Raw genomic sequence first — 23,793 nt, forward strand, 5'->3', positions numbered from 1 at the left:
CTCCTCTCCTCTGTACCTGCCCAGTGTGACCTTGTGTGTGTGACTACTGGATCCTTAGACTGTGGCGAAGTAATCTACAGGCTGGTCTGTGCACATTGCCATATTCATGACTCAAATGACATCGTGACAAATTTCTCCACCTCTGAAATACACAGTCAAAGGCCAACTTACGTGTGACGAAACCCCAGAAGAAGAAAATCATATATTACATAAACATAATATTAAGAAAAGTCAGAAATACAAGCCTGACTGTGACTGGAAGGGTTTAACAATACAGCAGTATTGAAGTAGGTATACAGGGCATTGGGTCACAGAACTTATTTAGTCAGAAGTTGATTTGGGCGAGTGATGGATAAGTAAGATTATTATAGAAAGTGAGCTATAAGCTGTGTTTCATGTGTTGTTCTTTCTTATACAACTCAGTGTGTTTTTAGCTTTGCCCTCTGCTTTAACTATCATAATAAGGAAATGGCTATTCTGTGTCATTATGTTATTGTTATGTGTCTACTTTGTTATTGTAAAATTCAGTTTAAAAATGTTCTGCATTGATGATATAGCAGAGAAATGAATGTCATGTGCTGAGAAATGTCTAAAAGTGTTCAGGAGAGAATCAGGCGAGGTTACTTTAATTTGGTTCATGCTTTTATGTGTCAGAAAAAGCAGAGAAAGCAGATCTGGTTTCTCCAGATGATGAGGTGCAGAAGAGTGACATATCTTCCAGCAGTCAAGGAATGGTGGAAAAAGAGGCTCTAGGACCACTGTTATTAGAGGTGAGCAATTGTCTGCTGATGTTCATAGCCCTGTTCCATTGAATTTGGGGCGCTGTGGTCTTGTGTGAGAGTTTCTTCCAGATGGGTTTCACTCACCTCTTGTTGTGGTGCTGTGTGTCCTTCTCTTCATTTTTCTTCCAGGCCCTGAATGGCTTCTTTTTTGTGGTGAATCGAGAGGGTCGTATTGTCTTTGTGTCTGAGAATGTGAGCAGTTACCTGGGTTACGCCCAAGAAGAGCTGATGACCTCCAGTGTCTATAGTATCCTCCACGTGGGGGACCATAATGAGTTTGTGCGTAGTCTGCTCCCCAAGAGCTTGGGTGAGTCTCTCTGTCTTTTCCTTCATTCTTTCTGGATAGAAGTTTAATAGAAGTAAGAGTGAGTGTTTCCCAATCAACCAAGAAAATGAATTCCTGGAATACTACCTTCTCACCTGTCAGCTTTCAGTATCTTGGCATCAGCAGGGCACATTTTTTTTAACATTACTTAAGGAAAACAATTTCCAAATGAATGTATTGTTTAGATTTCTCTTTTTCTTTCAGTGTCTTCCCTTGTTTTCCCCTAAATCATTCTTTAAAGGGATAGACAAGATTATATATTTTTTCATCTGCTAAAGTAGATGACCAAGAGTGGCAAAAAGGCGCAAGAAACAAGACAGTGGTCTTGCCTTACCTAATTTGAATTGTAATGTACCACCACTGGGTAGCTAATTAGCAGAATATTTGTATGTGGTGCATGGCTCCTGACACTGACTGGTGCCAGCCAGAAGCTCACTCATGCTACTTGTCCTTCCATGCTGCAGTCTGTCCTCCCCACATCCCATCTGTGAGATGCTCCAACCCTTTAGTGCAATCGTCACTCAAATCAGATAACACTTTCAAATATCCTTCATATCCCCCATACTCATATTCATAATAACCACCTACTTCCACCATCTCCACTGGACTCAGTATTTCCATTATGGGAAGCCAAAGTCATCAACTTTGTCCATGACGTATTTGTAATTGTAAATGTCCCACATTTCTTATATGCTGGCTATGAGTCTTGAGCAAGGCCTTGCTGCCGTGCCCCGTAATAGCTGTTTTCTGAACCATTCTGATACTCACCCTCACAAGTAAGCAAGCTGATGCTTTAGCCTTTGCCTCCCTAATTAACGTAAGAGAACACTGCCCATCAGTAAAATAATGATGGCAGACTAAATAAGTCAAAGACCATAGACCAATAATGCGAAGACCATAATTCAAATTCATCGCATATCATTCGTCTGATGGGTCCTTTGCAGTGTAGTGCTTAATGTGATGCTTTGTTGCCTTTTTGATTTTCCCAAACTCGCTGTGCACACTTTCTTCTGCACTGGCCTTTTCTTCCTCTGCCTACAAAGCAGGGATTTTCAAATGCCCCTAATGAGCCCAAATGCCCCTACTGAGCCCAAGCCCAACTCTTCCCCTGGCCATGTTCAGTGAATGTTCTTTTGCTCATTTTTATCCCAGCTCTTATTCTTTGAGCTTATGAAAGATTAATGTGGTATAACGTATCCCCTGCACCTACTGATCTTGTTTTGAATGGTTTGTGAACTGAGTTGTATCTGGTAATTCACATTGATCCCATAAATCCTTCATTTTTCAACATTTTAGCAATGTACGCAACTGTTCTGTAGAAAGAACAATGGATTCGACTTTTTATTGCCCCAAAAGGTGTTGTGTGTTTTGGTTGTGTGAACAAACAAAACACAGCAATGGAAACATGCTTTTTGTTTTTTCAAAGCAATGTTTTGGTTTTCCTGGTTTTTCATCATTTTTGGTGTCAACATTTCAGTCTTGAAGTGTCTTTATGCACATTAGCACCATCTCCATGCTAAGTTTCCTCCTGAATATCCTCAGAAACCCTAGTTGTGTGTGTGATATTTGCAGTGAACATTCTCTTAGAAACCATAGTTGTGTGTGTGATATTTGCAGTGAATATCCTCAGAAAGCCTAGTAGTGTGTGTGATATTTGCAGTGAATATCCTCAGAAAGCCTAGTTGTGTGTGTGATTTTGCAGTGAATATTTTCTTAGAAACCCTAGTTGTGTGTGTGATATTTGCAGTGAATGGAGTGTCATGGCCTCAAGAATCAGGGCGGAGGAACAGTCAAACCTTTAACTGTCGTCTGCTGAAGAGGCCACCAGACGAGGCCGACTCGGATAATCAGGAGGCACGTCAACAGTATGAGTCCATGCAGTGCCTCACTGTGTCTCAGCCTCGCTCTGTGCTGGAAGAGAGAGAAGGTAAGAAATGTCTTGTGTGGCAGGAGGTTGAGATATAATATGTCCAGTAACAACATAAAGAAGGGGGCAAAATATAAGTCATAACCAACAATATTTATTGACTGATCTTGAAAGTATTGGCTTACAAAAGCAAAATAAGTCATCACATAGAAAATAACTCGGTGTTAGCGCAAGTAGCGAACATTCACACTGTGAAAACTATGAAAAGGGACAGTGGTATAGAAATACAGACCGTGTTCACAGCCTGCTAGCCACGATTTTCTTTCGTTCCAATTCCTGGAAAATCCTCGTGTGTAGGATTTCCCTAATAGGTCCTAATTGTTTTGTGGTCAACTTATCTTCATTAGTACGCCGACTAAAAGGAGTTTCTTTCAAAGAGCGAATCGAGTTGTTGCACTGAACGTTAGCCATCTTGACAGAATGTGACTTGATTAAAGCCTTATGACGTCCTTATACACAGTTTCGTATGACGAAAGTACGGCGGGGCGAGCCCTCCCGGAAGCCATAGAGATTGTATTGAGAGCCCTGTTTTTTGAAAAAGTGGATTTACAATGAGAGTCTATGAGAGAGTTCTTGGGCGATTTTTATTTCGCCCAAAATCGCGCCAAAAGGGGCGGGGCCATTTGAAACACGACTTTAGCCTGATTGGACAATGACGGATCAGAAGATCTAGTGGTAGAATTTTTTTTTCTCCTTTTCCCGTTTGGCAGTGCATCGCCCTTATGGACAAACAGCCCCTGGACACAGGTGCATGTATGTGTCCACACTGTGTAATTTGTAGAATTCCAGAGGTGAATATTGTGCTCAAAGAGCATCGTTGGTTTGATAAGAACTGGCCGAAACATTGTTGGTAAATTGAACCATATTCGAAACATGATTGTGTTAGCCTACGGAGGAGGAGTGGGAGTATGATGAAGAAATGGCCAAGGACTTCACTGGCTTCACAGTGATCAATTTCTTCATTTCTTCAGAGACAGTTAAAACACCATTGTGAGTATTTAAATGCTTCCCATGTTTGGTCTCTGCTAGTGGTTAACCCTTTACTTAAACCCTTTTTGCACAGATCTGCAGAGCTGCCTCATCTGTGTTGCCTGCCGAGCACCCCGTCCACCACAGGTCCCTGTTAGTACAGAGTCCTTCATCACAAAGCAGGACCCAACAGGTAGCCCATTTGAATGCCTGACCTGATGCCTAACACTTGCCACATTGTGCCTGGAATAGTGGATTAGATGCCTTTTGTATGGCACTGGGGAACTAAGGCTGGAAGCATATTGATCAACGACTTTAAATGTTAGTATCACACTGGTAGTAACATACAGCTCCAATTTGGTGTCATTCAGTGACCCTGCTACAGCCGAGCCTAAAGTTATTCAACAGTGTTAAACCATAAGGTATTTTGGTGATTTAAGAGCAGTTTAATGAAAATATGTCAATTAAGGAAACAGTCAATGAATGTTTGATGGCCTCATATTTGAGTGACTTTGAGAATCAGAATAAACCAAAAGAAAAAAAACAGTTGCATATCCATCAAAATATCCATCAATAGTTTGAGTCTTTGATTTAGAACATTTTTATTTGATATTTGATAAGGCTAGATGAATCAATCATTCAATCAATCTATCAATTAATTTATTTATTTGATCAAGAGGGACAGTGTGCATTCATGAACATTAAAATGTAAATGCACCCAATTATAGCCAAAAGGCTAGTTTCCATTGGCAGTCCCCCTGCCAGAGTGAAAAAAGGCTATACAACCTAAAAAATAGGCATTAACGTATATATATCAAACATAACATCAAAAATAAAATAAAATAAAATCCCAATATACAAGCTCCACTTAGTCCTTAACCATGGGTAGAAGGGAAAGAACAAAGTGGTAAACAAAAATAATTCTACTGCTTACCTACTAATGATCACATGTTTTTGTTATTTATCAACCATGTTTTGAGAATTCTTTTAAAGCAGTTGAATGAGGTTGATTCTCTAATGTTCTGTGGGAGATAGTTCCATTCCCGGGCTGACCTAACTGAGAAGACCGACTGTCTAAATACACTTTTTATGTGTTATTTGTATGTTCCATTCGTAAAAATCATGTTATTTTCATAATAAAAGTCACAGGTCTATTATGCCATACAGAAATAGATGTATTAGGCTAGAGCTAAAATAGAGACTTTACTGTAAAAACTTGACTGTAAAATACAACATTGAAACACTTAAAATGAACTAAAATGAAAAGATGGTTCTTTTGGTTTATTCTGCTTTTACAATTTTCTGTTTGTTTCTGCATCTCAGCCTTTTTCAGTGTGGTATTTGTATTTTTGTAGATGTCAGTACTTTTCAATACCAAATTACTGTCTCTGTTTTGGTGTGGAAGGGGTGGGGTTTGATGGGGCGGGCAAGAAACATATGTTTTGCATAGATCCTGTGGGAAACGCACAAGAGGTGCGGCCGGATGTAGGGGGATTGTAAGAAGAAGAAGAGAAAATCCCACATTAGACTGTTCAATGGCACATCTCATCCACAAAGAAGAATTTCCATTGATAATTTGACACTTGATGAGAAACTACAATACCTAGCCAAACTAGACACTTTCAGGATGAATTATTGTCCATACATTGTGTGTCCTTGGTGAAAAAATGCCATAATATCATCCACCTAGTTAATGTTATGATAGCAGACTGGCGTTAGCTTTTTAGAGACTGGCTTTAGAGACTGGCTTTAGAGACTACTTTTGAGACTACTTAAAAAAAAAATACCAAGCCATTTTGGAGAAGCAGCATATAATGCCTTCTGTGTATACATTGCAAACCGTGGTGAACAGAGACCTTTCCAGGAACACAGTGATCCCAAGCACACATCCAAGTCAACCAAAACTTTTCATCTCATCCAAAAATGTTGGCATTTAAATCGAGCAATGGCAGCATGGAAACCACACTGACCTGTAATCTTTTGCATGTGAGGAGTGGGCCAAGATACCAGTTTAGTAGTGGCATGACTTTGTGAGTCCGTACCAAAGAGTGTAAGAGTGTAAAGGGCACTCTACAGAAAACTGACTTTTGTGTGTTGAATGATTTTGCACATTTGCTTTTTTGACCCAAATTCGATTTGATCCACTTGTAAACTCTTTTTTGGCAAATTTGTCAAATAAACTTTCTTTGACAATTTATTAAGGCATTAGTTGATATATTTCTATGTAACTGTTAGGAGTTAATAATTTAATAATTTTCAGTTCAGCTGTATGTATTATTGAACTACCCACATTATCAATGCTGTTACTCAGATAGCTTGCATATCCTACAGGGAAAATAATCTCCATAGAGACGAGTGCTCTAAGAGGCACTGGTCGGCCGGGTTGGGAGGACCTGGTCAGGAAGTGCATCTATGCCTTTTTCCAGCCGCAGGGCAAGGAGTCCTCCCATGCCAAGAAGCTCCTTCATGAGGGTAAGGACCACACAGCTTGTTTTCTTTCTTTTTTCATATTTTTGGCTGTGCATTGATTTGTTTTCACATTGATATTGTTTGCTGTCTGCCTGTCACTAGCCTCAGTTGGTTTTATTTTGGATGTTTATAACCAAAGAAAGTAGGATTGATTATTTAAGTGTATTTGTCTCTTGGTAGTGATGACCCATGGCACAGCCATCAGTCCACTGTACCATTTCACACTCAGTGACGGAACTTCTCTTAGTGCCCAGACACGTTGCAAGTTCTGCTGCCCTCCCAATCCTGATGTACAGCCCTTCATCTTGGGCATCCACACCATTGACAGGTACATGTCCAAATCAGTCAGGATCTCAGCAAAGAGAGCACAACCAGATCAGATTCTAAGGTTCAAATCAAACTTGGTGTTGTATTTCAAATGACCCAAAGATTTCAGGGCCTCTCTTAGTGAAGGTGAAGTAAAGTGTTCATATCTTTTCTTCTCCCATTCAGGGAACACAACACTTCTAGCTCTCAGGAACACGCTACCCCTAGCCTTCCCCCATCCCTCAGCAGTCCCAGCCAGTCCCTGTGTCGATCCCCTGCTGTCCAACCAGCCAGTGACATTGGCACCAGCCTCCATCTGAACAATGGCAACAGTGCTACTACAGGCCCTGCCACGCCCACTAGCCATGGAGGGTACCTGACCCCAAACCGTGTTTGCCCCCAGCAAGTCAGTAGCCCCTCTCCGCTGGGGAGTCCCCTCACAGTAACCCCTACCTCTTTCATGTCTCCCAGACCTCCGCGAGGGAGCCCTGGTCTGGGTAGTCCTCGTGTGCCTGCAGGGTACGCTTTTTCCCCACCTTCTTCTGGAGCAGGTGGCATGCCCTCTCCAGCAGGTATGCTGGCCCGCCAGCAGGTAGGTGGTGAAGGTACAGGTACCTCCGTAAGCTTCTACCTGTCCTCTCCCCCTCCCTCACAGCAAACACTCACCCCCAGTAGCTCCCCTACGTGTTCACCCCATGGGAAACCCATAGAGGAGACCCGGGTTGGGGATAGTGGCTCCAAAGTAGCTGTGCTGGGCACCTTGAAGCTCCAGCTGCTGGACGGGGCAGTGTTGGTCTCAAGTAGCCAGTCAGCCAATCAAGACTCATCTCCGCCTCCACCTCTATCTGCCCAGTGCCCTGCCTCACACAGTACGCTGACGGAGCGCCACAAAATTTTGCACCGTCTCCTGCAAGATAACAGCCCTGGGGACCAGGCTGATGCCAACAGGAAGGAGCCTGACATCAAGAAGGAGCCTCCAGCCAGCCCCAGTCTGCTGACTCTCCCCACCTGTGGCTCCAGGGAGCCTCAAGACCACCAGTTGTTGCGCTTTCTCCTCGACACAGATGAGAAGGACCTGGGAGACCTGCCCCCACCAGCTGCTCTCAGCCTGCAGACAGTGCGTGTGAAAGCAGAGAAGAAAGGGAATGGAGAGACCGAGAGTGCGTGCGCTGCAAGCACAGCCATTAACTCTCCTAAAGCAAGCAGGAGGCCCAGCAGCTCGGTATGGCACAGTGTACACATACACACAAACATATCTTTCTGGGGAATATGAATGCTAGCGTTGGTTATTAGTTGTTGTATCTATCTTTTGTGGCTCTTGATGCCATAAACTTTAGCTTTTACTTCATTTTATGCAGTTTTTTTATTGAAATTATTGATTGATATTTTTGTTGATGTGTTTATCTGGCTAATTTTCCTAACAGACAAAAAATAGTGCAAATCCACTGACCACACTATTTAATGTCTTTTAAGCATAAATTGCATGTTTAGCGTGTGGCGAAATTATTGTTGCTGTTGTTGTGTAATTAGCACTTCCTATGGGGGCACAGTCTAGACTTTTCCATGGCAAGATCGCTTGTGTGAATGAGCGCCATGTCTTAGATGAACTGGCTTGTATGTTTGAAACAGTTTGACATCATAATTCCTTGAACAAGTTTTCGTCAATAAGGATTGGAAATGGTGCACACTAAGTTTTGTGAGAATCAGATGAATGGCCAAAAAGGGGTCTGAAAAAGTGGGTCAAAAACTAGAAAATGGCTGGGAAATGTGTTACTAAACTAAAGCAAAGATTTAAATATGCTTATTTTAAACCAGCACAGTGAGTGACAGGCAGATGTAATTACAATGGGCTGGGATCTGGGGCATCTCAAGAACCTCTTTTACAAGTTTTTTGTCTTTGCATCTCACAGATTCTCCTCAGAGACTTTTACAAAAGAAAAACGAGAATTAATAATATAGCCGAAAGCAGCATTTTGGATAAATAGAAAATCATACAGCATGTCACATATTCATATTCAGCATGTCTAAATCTGTTGCTTACTCCAAAACATGAATAATATAGGTAATATATGTTAAATGACAATGGAATGCCTGTGAGTTTGTATCAAAGAAACATTTAAAAAAATAAGAAACCTTGCACAGCCTACTTTTAAATGTGTATAGTTAGAAACTAAATATATTTTTAGAACATAATTAGAACATGCACATTTCAGTCTTAGAGTCAAAGGACAGCCCTTGATGACCAACTAATTTGCAAACAGAGCATAACCAGGGTTGGGCAGTAACTAGTTGCAAGTAATTACATAATTATATTACAAAATAAAAATTGGAATCTGAATTATGAATAAGAAACATGTAATTAAATTACAGTTACAATTAGATTACAAAGGAGTTACTTCTGAATATATTATTTTTGGTAAAAAGGTTCTTTCTGTTTCTGTTGCTTGCATCTTTTCGCCGTCTAGACAGTATCCATTCGTTTGGCAGTATGCCCTCAAATAGTGTAATCGCTGTAAGTGACGACACCTAGTGAAAAATAAAGCCTGACATATTAACAGTATTAAAATTTGGAGTGGTAATGGTGTAAGCTCATCTACAATTTGACGTTGTCTTTTGAGGTATACTAAAACATGCTAAAATAAACTTTTAAAACATGTGAACTGCTGCCCCCTATTGTACATGACATGTAGAGCAAGGGAGCAGCAGTTACATGTTTTTGCAGCAATTACACATTTCAACTTCAAATTGTAGACTTATAATATGTTCTTGATAATGTAAGGGTTTCATTTTCAATGAAAGATATCTCAAGGTTACCTGTCAGTTTCAAGGACAATTTCAGGGTCCAAAAGACAATGTATATATGTCTAATATTGATTCAGTGAGCTTTATCCTGTTGCTGAAATGCACTTTGCATACAAGGAAGGATGTTTTGTCAATAGAACAGTTTAGTGGTGACATTAATCGTTCCAAATTCTGCAATGTGTGCTTGGATCCCAGTGGACTTAACTTGTGGTTATAGTGTTTATGATTACAGTTCTTGGTGATGTACATTACTCAAATCAAACCCATGCTTTACTCTTTTTCTGTATGTGTGTGTGTATGCAGCACTCTTCTACTTCTGACCTGGACACACTCAACCAGCTGCTTCCATCAATCGGGGCTGTTGGAGGGCTAAAGACAGCAGAAGAGCAGGGGGTCCCCCCTCCTGCCGAGGACGATATAACAAAGAGTGTCAGTGTCAAAGAGGAGCCTCCTGGGACCCCTGGCCGTGGTAAGACCAAACTCAATGCACTACTTGCCACTATCAAAAGCTGCTTTTTTTGGCAATGAGCACTGGTGATTTTGTGGGATTGTGAACATTAGATGTTAACTAGATGTGCATTTCCTGAAGGAAATACTAGTGCTCGTAAAGCAAGAAATAAAAATAAAATGTAAAACAAATATAAAGTAAAATATCAGAAAGTTGAAAATATATTTTATGTATGCACACAGAGAGAGATAGAGAAAAGCAAAGCTGTGTGATTGTAGGGAAGAAGCAGTCAACCTGTAATGCTGCAAAGTTTGTACATACTGCAAATTGAGGATTCTTTGATAGAAGCTAATTTTAAGCGCACAGTTGCAGAACCAGAAGTAATTTTTTATTTATCAATGTCTTGACTATTTCCGAATCTTTTTGCACCTTGTTTGATTGATAAAAATATGAGTTTTCCTGGAAGACGTGTCAGTTTCTCGGTGATTCCAAACTATTCAATGGTAGTGTATGTCAGCGGTGGACAGGTGAACTGGGTTGTGGCTTAGTGTTGGAAGAAGCACACGCTCTTGAACGTGGCCAAAGCAAAGGAGATGGTTATGAACACGCACACCATTTCCATCTTGGGAGAAGAGGTTGAGTTGGTGGAGGGACACACATACCTAGGTGCTCACCTCCACAACAGACTGGACTGGAAATATACCACTGAGGCAGACTCTACTTTTGAGACGAAGCTTAGGAACCGTCAATGTGCGCGGCAAGATGTTGCATATCTTTTACTAACCTGTTGTGGAAAGTGCAAGTTTAACTTTAGGCATTTGGCAGATGCTTTTGTGACAAAACATATATCCCCCTGTCCCCATGCAGTGTTCAGCGATGGATCCACTGCTCAGAGGCACGCTCCATTTGACTTCTGCAGTCCATCCACTCCCACACAAGTGCAGGTCCAGAGTCCTGTAGTAGGACCAGGCCAGGGCCAGACAGACCTCGACCAGCAGCCCAAAGGTAGCAGCAACCCGTCCTCAGAAACTGCATCCATCAACACATTTAGTGCCGACTCAAATATACTCACTTTATATTGTGCCCTTTGTAACCATGGGAAACGATTAAAGCAGCAGAACAAATATATTAGCAGAACAGTACTTTCTTGGAACAAATTATTCTAGTTTGCTTTAAATGTGTCCCTGGATAAATAAGATCCATTGTGTGCCTATATATATATTACCTTTTGCAGCTTCCACAGTTTATGGTATGCATATCAATGAGCAATGGTAAAGAGCACCAGGATATGATCTTTTCTCAGATTAAATATGAATTAATATCATTTCATGTGAGGATTAGAAGTGGTATATAAAAGTATATAAGTATACACAATTGCTCTACATTTTATTGCATTTCATGTACAATCGGGAATCGGGAATCGGGAATCGGGAAATTCTGTAGGTTTAGTGGTTCTTGTGATTGAGAGGTAAATGTGTCACAGCTTGGGGCTGATTTGTTTCAAATTTGGTACATAACTTATATATGCCAATATGAATGTGCCTACTAAATTAAATAGAATTCAAATTGGACATTCACCTTGGGATATATTGAGTGGATCAAGTTTTGTTCATTCAGAAAGTGAAAACAGGACCATTTCTTTTAGCGGTGTTCAGGGACGTTTTGTTATAACCCATGTGGTTCCTCAGATATTAGCCAAAACGTGAATGTGGTTGTTATAGCACCCCCTAGTGATAAGAATGGGTCATTTCAAGGGCGACCGCCACCGTCGGTGCGTGACCTGCCTAGGCAGGGACCACGCAGAGGGCGCGCTTTCGGGCAAAGCCCCTGTCTGTTCCATCTGTGCTAGCCTCCCGCTAGCTAAGGCTACCAGGCGCCTTGCGTTCTGGAAGCGCAAGGACGCCGAGGAGACTGCACTGGTTTCATCCGGGGCTAACGCCCCCGTAGGAATGAGTGCGTCTTCAGCCTTGGACTTGGTGAGCGTGAGCAGTCGCCTTGCAGCGGCAGCTCCGCCCCCGGGTCTCTCCCCGTCTCCGCCGCCTGTCAGCCCTGGGGCTGCGGGCAGCGAGGCTGAGGAGCTTCAACCAAGCGGTGTCCAGCCTGAACTCGAGCTGGACATCAGCCTGGATGATGATAGTCTGCTAGACTTCTCCGATGAGCACAGCTCAATCGCTGAAGCAATGCAGACGAGCCATGACGTTAGGATGCGGGTGGAGACGCCTCCTACCTCGTCTCGGCTCCTGGGCCAGCAACTCCACGAGGTTGCGCTGAGAGCAGCCAGCTGCCTCGGGCTCCCTCTCCCTCCCCCACCCAGTGTGCGGTCCTCGCTGCTGGACGGGGAGTTTTATGCTGGCTCCGCCGCGTCAGTTCCCAGCTGCATCCCCTTTTTCGAGGAGGTGCACGAGGAACTGCAGGCGACATGGGCGATACCCTACTCGGGCCGAGCCCCGGTGCCGGGGTTCGTGCCCTACATGCAGCTCCACATGGCTAAGGAGAGGGGCTACCTCTCCTTTTCCTCAGGTGGAGGATGCAGTAGCGGGCTACCTCTCGCCCGCATCCCCCACAATGCGTCTCGGCCAGAAGCCTCCTGCCCACGCGGGTGGGCAGACACCAGGCTCAGCTGGCAGAGAAGTCCTACTTGGCTGCAGGGCAGGCTGCCTGCACGACCAATACGGCTGCATTGCTACAGCGCTACCAGGCAAAGCTCCTGACTGAGCTTGCCTTGTCGCTGGGGGAAGATCACCCGTCTGTGGCAGAACTCCGTCGCGCGACGGATCTGTCGCTCAGACTAACTCGGTGCACGTCACAGGCACTGGGGAGGGTGATGGGTGCCGCGGTGGCTACCCAGAGGTCTCTGTGGCTATCACTGGCTAAGCTGTCAGACAGAGAAAAAGCACCACTCCTCGACGCCCCGGTCTCTGTCCAGGGCGCCTTCGGGGAGGCAGTGGTCAAAATGGCTGCCAAGTACGAAGAACAGCAGAAGAGCAGAGAGGTATTCCAGGCTTGGATGCCTCGCTCTAGTGGCACGGGTGAGACGTCCTCCTCAGGACACACCACACCCGCACCGGGCCAGAAGAGAAGCGGGTTCCGCTCGCCAGCGCCTCCAGCAAAGGTGTCCACCGGGCGAGGCTGGCAGAGACACCCCTTCTGCCCTCCAGCGCAGCCTGCAGCACAGCGACTAGCTGTGCGCCCTGCCCTGGGCGCAGCCCAGGCTCCGCGGCAGCACTCCGCTCGCCGCGGGCGAGGCAGAGGGAGACCTTAGGCTTCCTGATCATGACAGTCAGCCACTCGTCACACAGGGGGGAGCGGTGGAGTCCACACCGCCTCTGCAGAAATCAGCCCGTCGCTCACATGTGGAAATCATGTCCAGCACGGTAAGCAGGTTTTCACAAGCACCACAATGTCCTAACTCCTGTCCCAGATGGCGCAGTGCCCAGGCATGCTTGTGCAACTCCCCCCGCGATGCACACAGTGCAATCGCATCCCCACATTTTTTTCAAAAACATGAGGGGGCAGCCCCAGATCTCGTCTCCCTCCCTAGGCGGAGTGGGTGTAGATCTAGGCTTAGACTCATTGACCATGAGCGGGTTAGTCCCCGACAAATTCAACTCAAAGCACAACCTCCCTGGTTGTGCGGATAGTTGGCGCGCATGCGCAGTGTCACCATGGGTGCTAAAGACGATCACAAGGGGTTACGTGCTGCAATTCGCCCGTTCCCCTCCGCCATTCAGCGGATGATACAGTCTGTGGTGCAGCGAGAACAGTCTCACTTCCTACGAGGAGAGATAATCTCCCTGCTCAGAAAGGAAGCTATTAGCAGAGTCCCTCCCAAGGAGGAAAATGCAGGCTTCTACAGCCGTTACTTCCTCGTACCCAAAAGAGACGGGAATTATCGGCCAATATTAGATCTACGTGTGTTAAACAAAGCACTCATGCCGCTACGGTTCAGAATGTTGACCCCACGCAAGCTTGTGCAGTTTATAAGGCCAAACGATTGGTTTATCACGATAGACTTAAAAGACGCTTATTTCCACATTCCGATCCACCACAGACATCGGAGATATCTGAGGTTTGCGTTCGGAGGAATAGCGTACCAATTCAACGCACTCCCATTCGGCCTGTCCCTAGCGCCGAGGGTATTTACAAAGTGCGTAGAGGCAGCCGTCGCCCCATTACGTCTACGCGGCTTACGCGTTTACAATTATTTAGACGACTGGTTAATTGCTTCTCATTCAAAGGCTGCAGCAGTGCAGGACGGCCATCTAGTGGTGGCGCACCTGTATCGACTGGGCTTTGTTATAAACAGGGAAAAGAGTGTTCTCTGCCCCAGGCAAGTTACGCATTTTCTGGGTATGATTTTAGACTCCACCTCCATGGAGGTCAGGCTGTCTCAAGAACGGATAAATGCCATCAAAACATGCGTGCGCCAGTTCCGACTGGGACAGTCAGTCTCGTCGCTGTGCTGCCAACGCCTGTTAGGAATGATGGCGTCGGCCGCTATAGCGCTCCCGCTGGGGATGTTGCGCATGCGGCCATTCCAAATATGGTACCTGTCTATGAAGCTCAACGCAGTCACAGACAGGCATCGCAGAGTAGTGGTGTCCTCCAGATGCAGGAAAGCCCTGGCGATCTGGAGAACCCCCTGGTTTCTCGCCGCGTCGGGCACTATGGGCATAGTGTCGCGTCGCGTGGTGGTGACCACAGACGCTTCCACCAAAGGCTGGGGAGCGGTCTGCGAAGGGAGAGGCGTGAACGGTCTCTGGTCAGTGACAGAGGCCGCGTCTCACATAAATGTGTTAGAGCTGCGAACAGTAGTCCTAGCTCTACAACACTTTCTGCCCAGGCTGAGTGGTCAGCATGTACTAGTGAGAACGGACAACACTGCGACCTTGGCGTATATAAATTGCCAGGGCGAAGTGCGCTCCCCGTCACTACACCATTGGGCGACTCGCCTGCTCCTGTGGGCAGCGAGGCACGTCCTATCCCTCAGGGCAGTTCATATACCAGGTCATCTCAACTACGGTGCAGACCTGTTATCGAGGGGCGATCCTCGAGCAGCAGACTGGTGCCTTCACCCACAAGTGATAGGTCAGATCTGGGTGCGTTTTTTCAAGGCGCAGGTGGACCTGTTCGCGAACAGGCAGAACACCTGCTGCCCGCTCTGGTTCTCGCTAGGGGGCGACGATCCCCCACTAGGCATAGACGCGCTGGGCCACCAGTGGCCAGCTCTACCCCTATATGTTTTTCCCCCGATCCCGCTCCTCCAGCAGGTGCTGTGCAGGATTGCGGACGAGGGCAGGGAATTGATATTGATAGCCCCCCACTGGCCCAATCAGCCGTGGGCGGCAGATCTGGTCAATATGTCAGTGCAGCAGCCTTGGGAGCTACCTCTGCGGAGAGACCTCCTAACGCAGGCGCACAGGACAGTGTGGCACCCACATCCGGAGTGGTGGCGTCTCAGAGCCTGGCACCTGAAAGGTGCAGGCTCATAGCGTCAGGCTTGTCGGACGCGGTGGTGGCTACAATACAGAGTGCCCGAGCTGTATCAACACAGGCTCTGTATACGCTGAAGTGGCGCAGTTTTGAGCGGTGGTGTGCTGCGCGTCAGCACGACCCCATTAACTGCGCGCTGGGCGTTATTCTAGAATTCCTACAGCAGTTGTTTGATGAGGGGAAGGCGGCTTCTACTCTCAAAGTGTACATGGCTGCCATTTCAGCCTGCCACGCAGGCATTAATGGCAGTTCTCCTGGCAGTCACCCGCTAGCGTCACGTTTTATGGCGGGGGTGAGACGGCTCAGGGTGCCAGAGAGACACCTCATACCCTCTTGGGATCTGCTAGTGGTGTTACGTGCTCTCACAGGGCCTCCGTTCGAGCCCCTGGAGACAGTGGACATAAAGTTTGTCTCTTTAAAGACCGCGCTGCTGCTGGCGTTAACGTCAGCAAAACGCGTTGGTGACATGCAAGCCCTGTCAGTCAGTCCATCGTGCCTTCAGTTCTCGATCGCTGGTGACAGAGTGGTTATGCGACCTAATGCTGCTTACACACCTAAAGTGGTGGTAACCCCATTCCGCAATCAGGTGATTGAATTAGCAGTTTTCTCGCCTCCTCCTTTTGCGTCAGCAGAGGAGGAACGTTGGAATAAGCTCTGTCCAGTGCACGCTCTCCGCTGTTACGCAGAGCGCACTAGAGCTTTCAGACAGTCAGATCAGCTATTCGTGTGCTTCGGTGCACGCGCAAAAGGCAGACCTCTATCAAAACCGAGCCTCTCCCGTTGGATAGTAGAGGCTATCGTGTTGTCTTATAAGAGCTTGTCTTTAGATCCCCCGGAGAAGTTGCATGCGCACTCTACGCGGGGGGTCTCGTCTTCCTGGGCCTTACTAAAGGGCGTCTCAGTGGAAGATATTTGCAAAGCTGCAAGCTGGAGTTCTCGCCACACTTTCATTAGATTCTATATGTTAGATGTGGCTGAACCTAGTTTTCTTCATAGCGTTCTGCGGGCAAGCAATCTCTGAATCCCTTGGCCTGAGAACGATATATATGATAAGTGTGTTCATTAGTGTCTACATGTTATGTTGCACATGAAACATCCCAGGGTTTTCTTACGGGCGCAGGATCACGGCTCCCTGTCGCCTATGATAAAGGTGGCCCTGTTAAATTCATGGTGTTCTGCAGGCAAGCGATCTCTGAATCCCCTGACCTGAGAACGATGTATATGATAAGTGTGTTCATCGATGTCTACATGTTTGTTGCACATGAAACACTCCAGGGTGGTTTCCTACAGGCGCAGGATCGCGATCCTTGCCGCCTATGACAAAGGTTGCCCTGTTAATATGTTCACCGCCAGCGGCCGTATGAACCTCTATGAGGGCAAAGGCTTCAGTAAAGCTGGTGTGTGTAATTGGCTGCCACTGTATTATCACGCGGGAATGTATAGGGTCCCATACTGTTATATCGCAGTGAACTGCGATAAGGAACGTCTCGGTTACTTACATAACCTCGGTTCCTTAAGCAGGAACCAGATATAACAAAGTTGGCGTGTACAGTGTTACCTTGGATTGATTGTCTTGCTCAGTTTCTTTCCAAGGCAGATCTGAGGGCGCGTAATGATATTATAGTACTCCTGGCAGGCGGGGCCAGGAGCGCGCGCTGACAGATCTCGCGGCCTTTCAGGCGTGAATAGATAAATGCTTCGATTTGTACCCCATGACTGACGTCATATACCATACTGTTATATCTGGTTCCTGCTTAAGGAACCGAGGTTACGTAAGTAACCGAGTTGTTTTTGCTGTTTGTTGCCCATGCGTGAGAATGAAAATAATGAGGGGTTCCAATCACAAGGAGGTAGGGCCCTCACACTATGGGGCAAACCACAGCTGGGGCACATGGCAGAGGGTGGATGTGGCATTTATGCGATATTCATAAGCTTCGCTTACCATCTCAGATGTATTGCTCATTGACGTACTAGCCCTGCCCAACGTGAAGTCAGCCTATTTGCATTTTTGCCATTTTTCCCAACTCTTTCGAATGCCATGTAGACTTGAAATTTGGTTGGTACAAACTTCAGATGATAACTTGCAAAGGAATAGTGCATATCTCTAACAAGGGTGTAATGGTGTGTACCGTCTCACAGGGGGTATTTAGGGCTAACTGCAGAGGGGGCGAACCTCACAATGGTCAAAACCTATGCCCTGTGAATATGTCCCTTGAACATGCACTTTGATTTAAAGGTTGAATGGACAGACCTCCATGTTTTTCATGTTTGTGGGTGTTTATTATACCACTTCATGCCTTTATTAGATATAGATAGATTTGTGTTGGTTTGATGGCCAAATGTAATATGCATTCCCATCCGCAGCATCCTGACATGAACATAAAACACAAACACAAATGCACTTGCCTTTCTATTGGTATGCATGACGGTACAAGTTGTACGTGTACAAAATACACAGAGGCACTCATTGAAATTGCACACACACCCACACACCCGTGCCATGTGCACACACACTCACACAATAGTTCCTCCTAGGCGTAACCAAATTCAGAATGGTTTACAAATGAGGGGATGAAACATAGATGAACAGATGAGTAAAACTACTGTTAAGTACATTAAGTTGGTTAACAGAACCATATAATAAGACTTCAAAAGCACACCCATTGTGTTTCTACCTTTTCTTATTATGTGATTGCCATTTTGAATCGCTTAATTACCCATCAAAGTTGGATTTAGTGATCATAGAGCTTCGGTAAGCGAGGTAGATGAACTTTACAACTTACTAGTAACTTTACATGAGCCACACTAAAGTCACAAGGAAATTTTGACGCCCCCTAAACTAAATTAGCCAGATGATCATGATCGAGTTGCAGCACGAGCCACTTAGGAAATCTCATTTGTATACTGTTGTTTCGGTTTGGAATCAAACAGCTCATATTGCAACCATCTCGTAAACAATTGAAGTGGAGTAGCCTTCAGTAGACTTGACGTGGCTGTCTTGCACTGTCGACTTTAGGCTGCCAATACACGCAGGTCTCCGGTTGAACTTTCCATGCCTATTGTGATAAATTATGCTTTGTAGGGCAACATGTGGTGGTTTGGATTTGAAATGGTCTGTCTTTATCATCTTGTCGCAAGCTGCGATACCCAGGAGTGCAGGTTAGTGAAAACAATTTAATTTGAGTGATAAGATTCCCTAATTCATACAACTTTGAAATGGCTTGTAGCGCTTGCACCACAACTGCACAGCATTTCGTTTTACGTGACAGGATGATGTTAAATAAACTGCGGTTAATGCACGGGTGTGGTCAATGCACAAGTTTGTTTTTATAAAATTACATAAAATACTGTATTGCAGTGTATATACGGTGGTCCAGAAAATACGCTAACCAAAATTTGGAAAAACATATTGAATGGGTAAAAATGTCCTGCTTTGGGACTTGCCTGCAGGGCTAGACAGCTACATTAATCTAACATTAACAGGAACATCAATAACACCCGCAATCATTTTGTTCACCAGAACCTCTTTCCATAGACAAATGTAGCTGTCCAACAGACCATCAACACCACAGTCAAACAATAAAACTATGACATCTCTGCGACCACCTACAAACTATTTGTCACAATTTGATACAACTGACCAGAAAACTTTAGATGAAATCAACATATTGTCCTGACACAGTGCCGTCTGACTTTTTAAAACCTATTTTTAACTTTTTTTAAACTGATTTGGTTAATGGCTCACTGCTATCATGGACTTTCCCAACGTCACTAAAAACAGCTAACATTAAGCCACTGTTGAAAAAGAAAACTGTAAGCTCTATAGTTAAGATAATTGAGAAAGTTGTTTTCAACTTTCCGACCTCACCACAGTACTGAAACAGCTCTTATAAACGTTTTAAATAATACACAGCTGAATATTGATTCAGGTAAAAGGTTAGTTCTGGTACTAGACTAGTGCTGCATCTGACACTGTAGATCATAGCATACTGCTGAACAGGTTGGAAAATTGAATCGGACTCTCCGGAGCAATCCTTAATTGGCTCTGGTCTTATTTAGAAGGACAAAGTTACATTGTCACCATTTTTTCAGTTATGAATCTGATGGAGTGGCATATGGAGTCCCCCAGGGATCAGTTCTCAGACCTCTTCTGTTTAATCTCTATATGCTGCCTTTGGTTCTCAGACCTCTTCTGTTTAATCTCTATATGCTGCCTTTGGTTCTCAGACCTCTGTGTTTAATCTCTATATGCTGCCTTTGGTTCTCAGACCTCTGTGTTTAATCTCTATATGCTGCCTTTGGTTCTCAGACCTCTGTGTTTAATCTCTATATGCTGCCTTTGGTTCTCAGACCTCTGTGTTTAATCTCTATATGCTGCCTTTGGTTCTCAGACCTCTGTGTTTAATCTCTATATGCTGCCTTTGGTTCTCAGACCTCTGTGTTTAATCTCTATATGCTGCCTTTGGTTCTAAAAAAAAAAACATTGTAAAGATTTCGGACCGAGACTTTTCAACTCTGAACCTTGTAAACATAGGTGTTGGCTATACATACTGTATGTGAGTTTAGCATTCAGAAAGTGTGTGTGGTTTCACTACTACATATTTATAATAGCAGAGTGACCTGTGCCTCTCCAAAATGTGTGTCCCTACAAATGCATATTGATGAGTTACCTGGGACACCTCAGACAAAGACAATGGCCATTACGTAATGGCCCTGGAATGTCTTTGTGGCCCACTACCCCCACAGGTTTTTTCGCCACACCATGGCCCAATAGAGATCACTGAATCGCCATTACTTATCATATGAATAGCTGTCATTTGCTAATGGGTGGGTCCTTAGGAGCAGAAACCTCACTCACAGACTGAAATGTGCAAGAGATCAACTCTACTCTCCTTACAAAGTGCTTATTTATATTTTATTTTCGAACTGTATATATTTTAAACGTAAAGGGTTCAAGGTTACTGTGGGTGTTCTTCTGTTTTTATGTCTCTAGGACAAAAACTCGCAGAGTTTTAACAACAAGATTTTTTTTCTCCCACTAGTGGGAAAGGGCCTCTTAAGCATTGGGTAAGACTCCCTGAGTAAAACTTGCAGCTATGTAATGTTAATATGTTAGAGGCACATCTCTCCAGTCAATGTATGTACAGAGTTTTCACAGCTTACTGAGTAAGTCATCATCACTGAGTAAGTCATCACAATTAGCACATGCCCAACGGTCAATGGTCATTGTTTTTGGTCATTGTGTAATTATTCTCACATCTGCAGATGCTCTATAGCCATGATCCCTGCTATGTGATTCAAATGCTAGTCACCCCAAATTACATTTTAATGCAAGATGTGGCCTCTTTAGCTCTTGCAGTGACAAACAGGGGCGGACTGGGGGAAAAAAGTGGCCCGGGAGTTACTGTCAGACCGGCCCACTCCATTACACGCTGCGCTGCCCACTCAGTACACGGCGCGCTGCCCACTCAATACACTGCGCGTTGCCCATTCAATGCATCGCACGTATAGACCAGTCAGTGGCCTACTTGGAAAAATACCCATACACTTAACATTATTTTGGATGATTACAAAGAAATTACATCATATATGTTTTTTTTTTAATAACATTTGGATCCACCAATTTGTCTGGGTGGACACATGGAATAAAATGATACTGGCTATTGTAACACTCCAAGGTAGGTATTGGTTGCTAGATGAATAGGCTTAACTCTGGGCTAGTATCAGATGGTTATACGTATAACTACAGAACATTAAGGAATGAATATTCACACAATAAAGAAACTGGAATCAGAGGGTAGAATTAGTATGAACTATATTGTAGAAATGAACAGAATAGAACATACGATGGGGTGTGAACATCAGTGGTATCAGTAGTATTGCATGCTGGGTGTGTGATTGTGTGTGTGTGTAGGGGTGTTGAAGGTGCATAACAAAACAATAAGTTAAGTAACAGAACCTAAACTAACTCTGCTGGCCCGGGCGCATTATAGTCACATGATAATACAAAACAATATCATTATACTCATGTGTTAGTATGACCTCACTATCTAATCTAGATAACATATTAACATTGTTTATAATGTTAGTGTTGTGTGTAACACGGTGATTATAGCATAACAAGCTAGCTGGTTAGAAATGATAAGATTGCTCTCTTTACAACTTCCACCATGGATAGCTTGCTCATCGATGGTAAACAAGTGACTACGGCTAACATGTTAAAGTAGATCATCTCGATGATGACAATAGCGCCAGCTTGCTTATTTTACCAGATCATAACGGTCTCAATTTTGGACATTTATCTACCTAACGTTAGCTAGGCTAGTTGGTAGTGAACGTTACCTCATCTGTGAAAAGCAAGCTAACATTGGCCAAGTCAACACCACAATTTACCTTGTATCACTGTCACTGTCACGCGAAATAACAGTCATAAATGGCCCAGAGTTTTCCTAAATGCAATTCCTCAAAACTACCAGATGCCCCACGGGCCGCTCCGTGTTAGAAGGGCTGACGGCACACGTCACTACGGTTGCGTGCCCTGGCGGGTCGTATATGCAAATCCAGGTGCGTTTAATTTAAGAATCCTCATCCTCAATCTGCACAGCTGAGAACACTTCGGCTGTGTAAGAACCCATTTTCAGGTGTTCATTAATAAGGTGGAGATCGTTTCTTACGTTGAATTTCTGAAGTCCGTAGGAACACATTTCAGAAGACACTTCAGAACATTTTCGAAAAATAGGCACCATGAGTGTGAATACAGATCGCGAGGAGGAGTATAAAAATCAGTCAGTGATTTAATTGTCATAGTTAATAGAGCAAATTACACGTGTTCTGAGAAGTATGGAAAATAGTTGAAGGTGCTGGCGGTGAAAGTGGGAGGGCCGGTTAATGATAGACGTGGGCTGGTATTTTGGACCATCCCAACCTCATCGGCCCACCGGGGATTCCCCCGGTATCCCCGATGGCCAGTCCGCCCCTGGTGACAAACCAGCTTCTCCAAGCAATAGGTGTGTCACCTGGTGATAATAAATCTTAATGAGCGGACAAGATTTGAAATGTTTTCATTCCCAGCTGGGGGAAAAAAAGAATTTTGACTCAAAATTTTTAAATATTCAAACAGAATTACCATAAGAAATGATTTGTAGCAAAAAGCAAATTGTCATGCTAATTGCTAGCTACCAGTCACTGCTTCACAGGGTCACTGTGTTTTAGCTGAATAAGTTGTTTGGTGCCATTCATTTGAATAGGCATCATGGGGAGCACAGGTTGTATTAGAAACTTAACTGTCTTGTATCTTGCTTTTCTTGTATGAACAATTTTCAATTCCATGTATAGATTCAGAAAAGCAGACTCAGGGCCTCATTTACTACCAGAATTGCGCCCACTTCAGGCATGGAACCGTATTTACAAAGGCGGCGCACTTGAGTATAAACGCATATTACCCGCTGCTGGGAGGGTATTAGGGAAAGTGGGTGTTCGTCACAAAGAGATGGGAGGAGATGCGTAAAGTGCGCCTAATTATGATTCCGTGGTATTTACTAAAACTGCCTGACGAGAGCGCGTCTTTAATTTGCGTGAGAATTCTCTGCCTCATAAAAGCAGGTTTAAACCAGGTCAGTTCCATTTGTAACGAAGCAAGAGGTGTTTTAGCATGACATATCAGTTGCTAAATGAAAATTATGTACGTGCCAGAAATTTGACGCAATTCATTTGAAAAAAAAAAATACGAACATCAGAAATGATATTTGTTTAAATGTTTATATTTGATATATAATTTAATATAGGCATACAAAAATTGTCCCACCAGCTAGCTGTTCGGCCAGGTCTTACCCAGAATCGCCACTCCATGTAGGGTTTAAACAGTATTCCTTGCCTTTTCCACCCATCGTTCAAGCACACCAAGTACAACGCTCGCCTTCTGCGTAGGAGTAACGCGTATCTATTCAAGTACTTGTACCTGAAGTAAACTAACTAAACTAAGTAAATTGTAGAGACAGAGCAGCATATTCATTTCACCTTCCATGTTTATTTTGACGTTATAGCCTCTCGAGCGCAAGCTACCCCCAGTGCCATGGCAACGTCAGCGTATCTGAAAACCTCCGTTACCCCTGACAACGTAGTGTTGACGGGGTCTAAGTTTGCTGTAACCTCGCGAACCAAAAGCTCTAATTCTAATTTTAACTCATCATCCATGGTGGCAGGAACACGCAGGCCCTTTCTTCCCTATTTTAGCGGCGTGCTATTAACTCTAGAGGGCGGAGTAAGGCGCTGA

The 23,793-nt window shown here is 44.4% G+C and overlaps 1 protein-coding gene across 6 annotated transcripts in view; it reads left to right on the forward strand.

The window, feature by feature from the left end:
* Positions 1 to 23,793, forward strand: part of ncoa1 (nuclear receptor coactivator 1) — an 88,031-nt gene that overhangs the window by 46,045 nt on the left and 18,193 nt on the right. For all 6 annotated transcript variants that reach the window (XM_031581076.1, XM_031581081.1, XM_031581080.1 and 3 more), the window contains exons 5-13: positions 655 to 770; positions 912 to 1,089; positions 2,855 to 3,034; positions 4,098 to 4,196; positions 6,335 to 6,475; positions 6,653 to 6,800; positions 6,965 to 8,000; positions 9,884 to 10,049; positions 10,896 to 11,033. In XM_031581076.1, the coding sequence (XP_031436936.1) occupies positions 655 to 770; positions 912 to 1,089; positions 2,855 to 3,034; positions 4,098 to 4,196; positions 6,335 to 6,475; positions 6,653 to 6,800; positions 6,965 to 8,000; positions 9,884 to 10,049; positions 10,896 to 11,033 (2,202 nt within the window). The remainder of the gene's footprint in view (positions 1 to 654; positions 771 to 911; positions 1,090 to 2,854; positions 3,035 to 4,097; positions 4,197 to 6,334; positions 6,476 to 6,652; positions 6,801 to 6,964; positions 8,001 to 9,883; positions 10,050 to 10,895; positions 11,034 to 23,793) is intronic.

Source organism: Clupea harengus, chromosome 15 (assembly GCF_900700415.2).
Source record: "Clupea harengus chromosome 15, Ch_v2.0.2, whole genome shotgun sequence".
Taxonomy (NCBI): Eukaryota; Metazoa; Chordata; class Actinopteri; order Clupeiformes; family Clupeidae; genus Clupea; species Clupea harengus.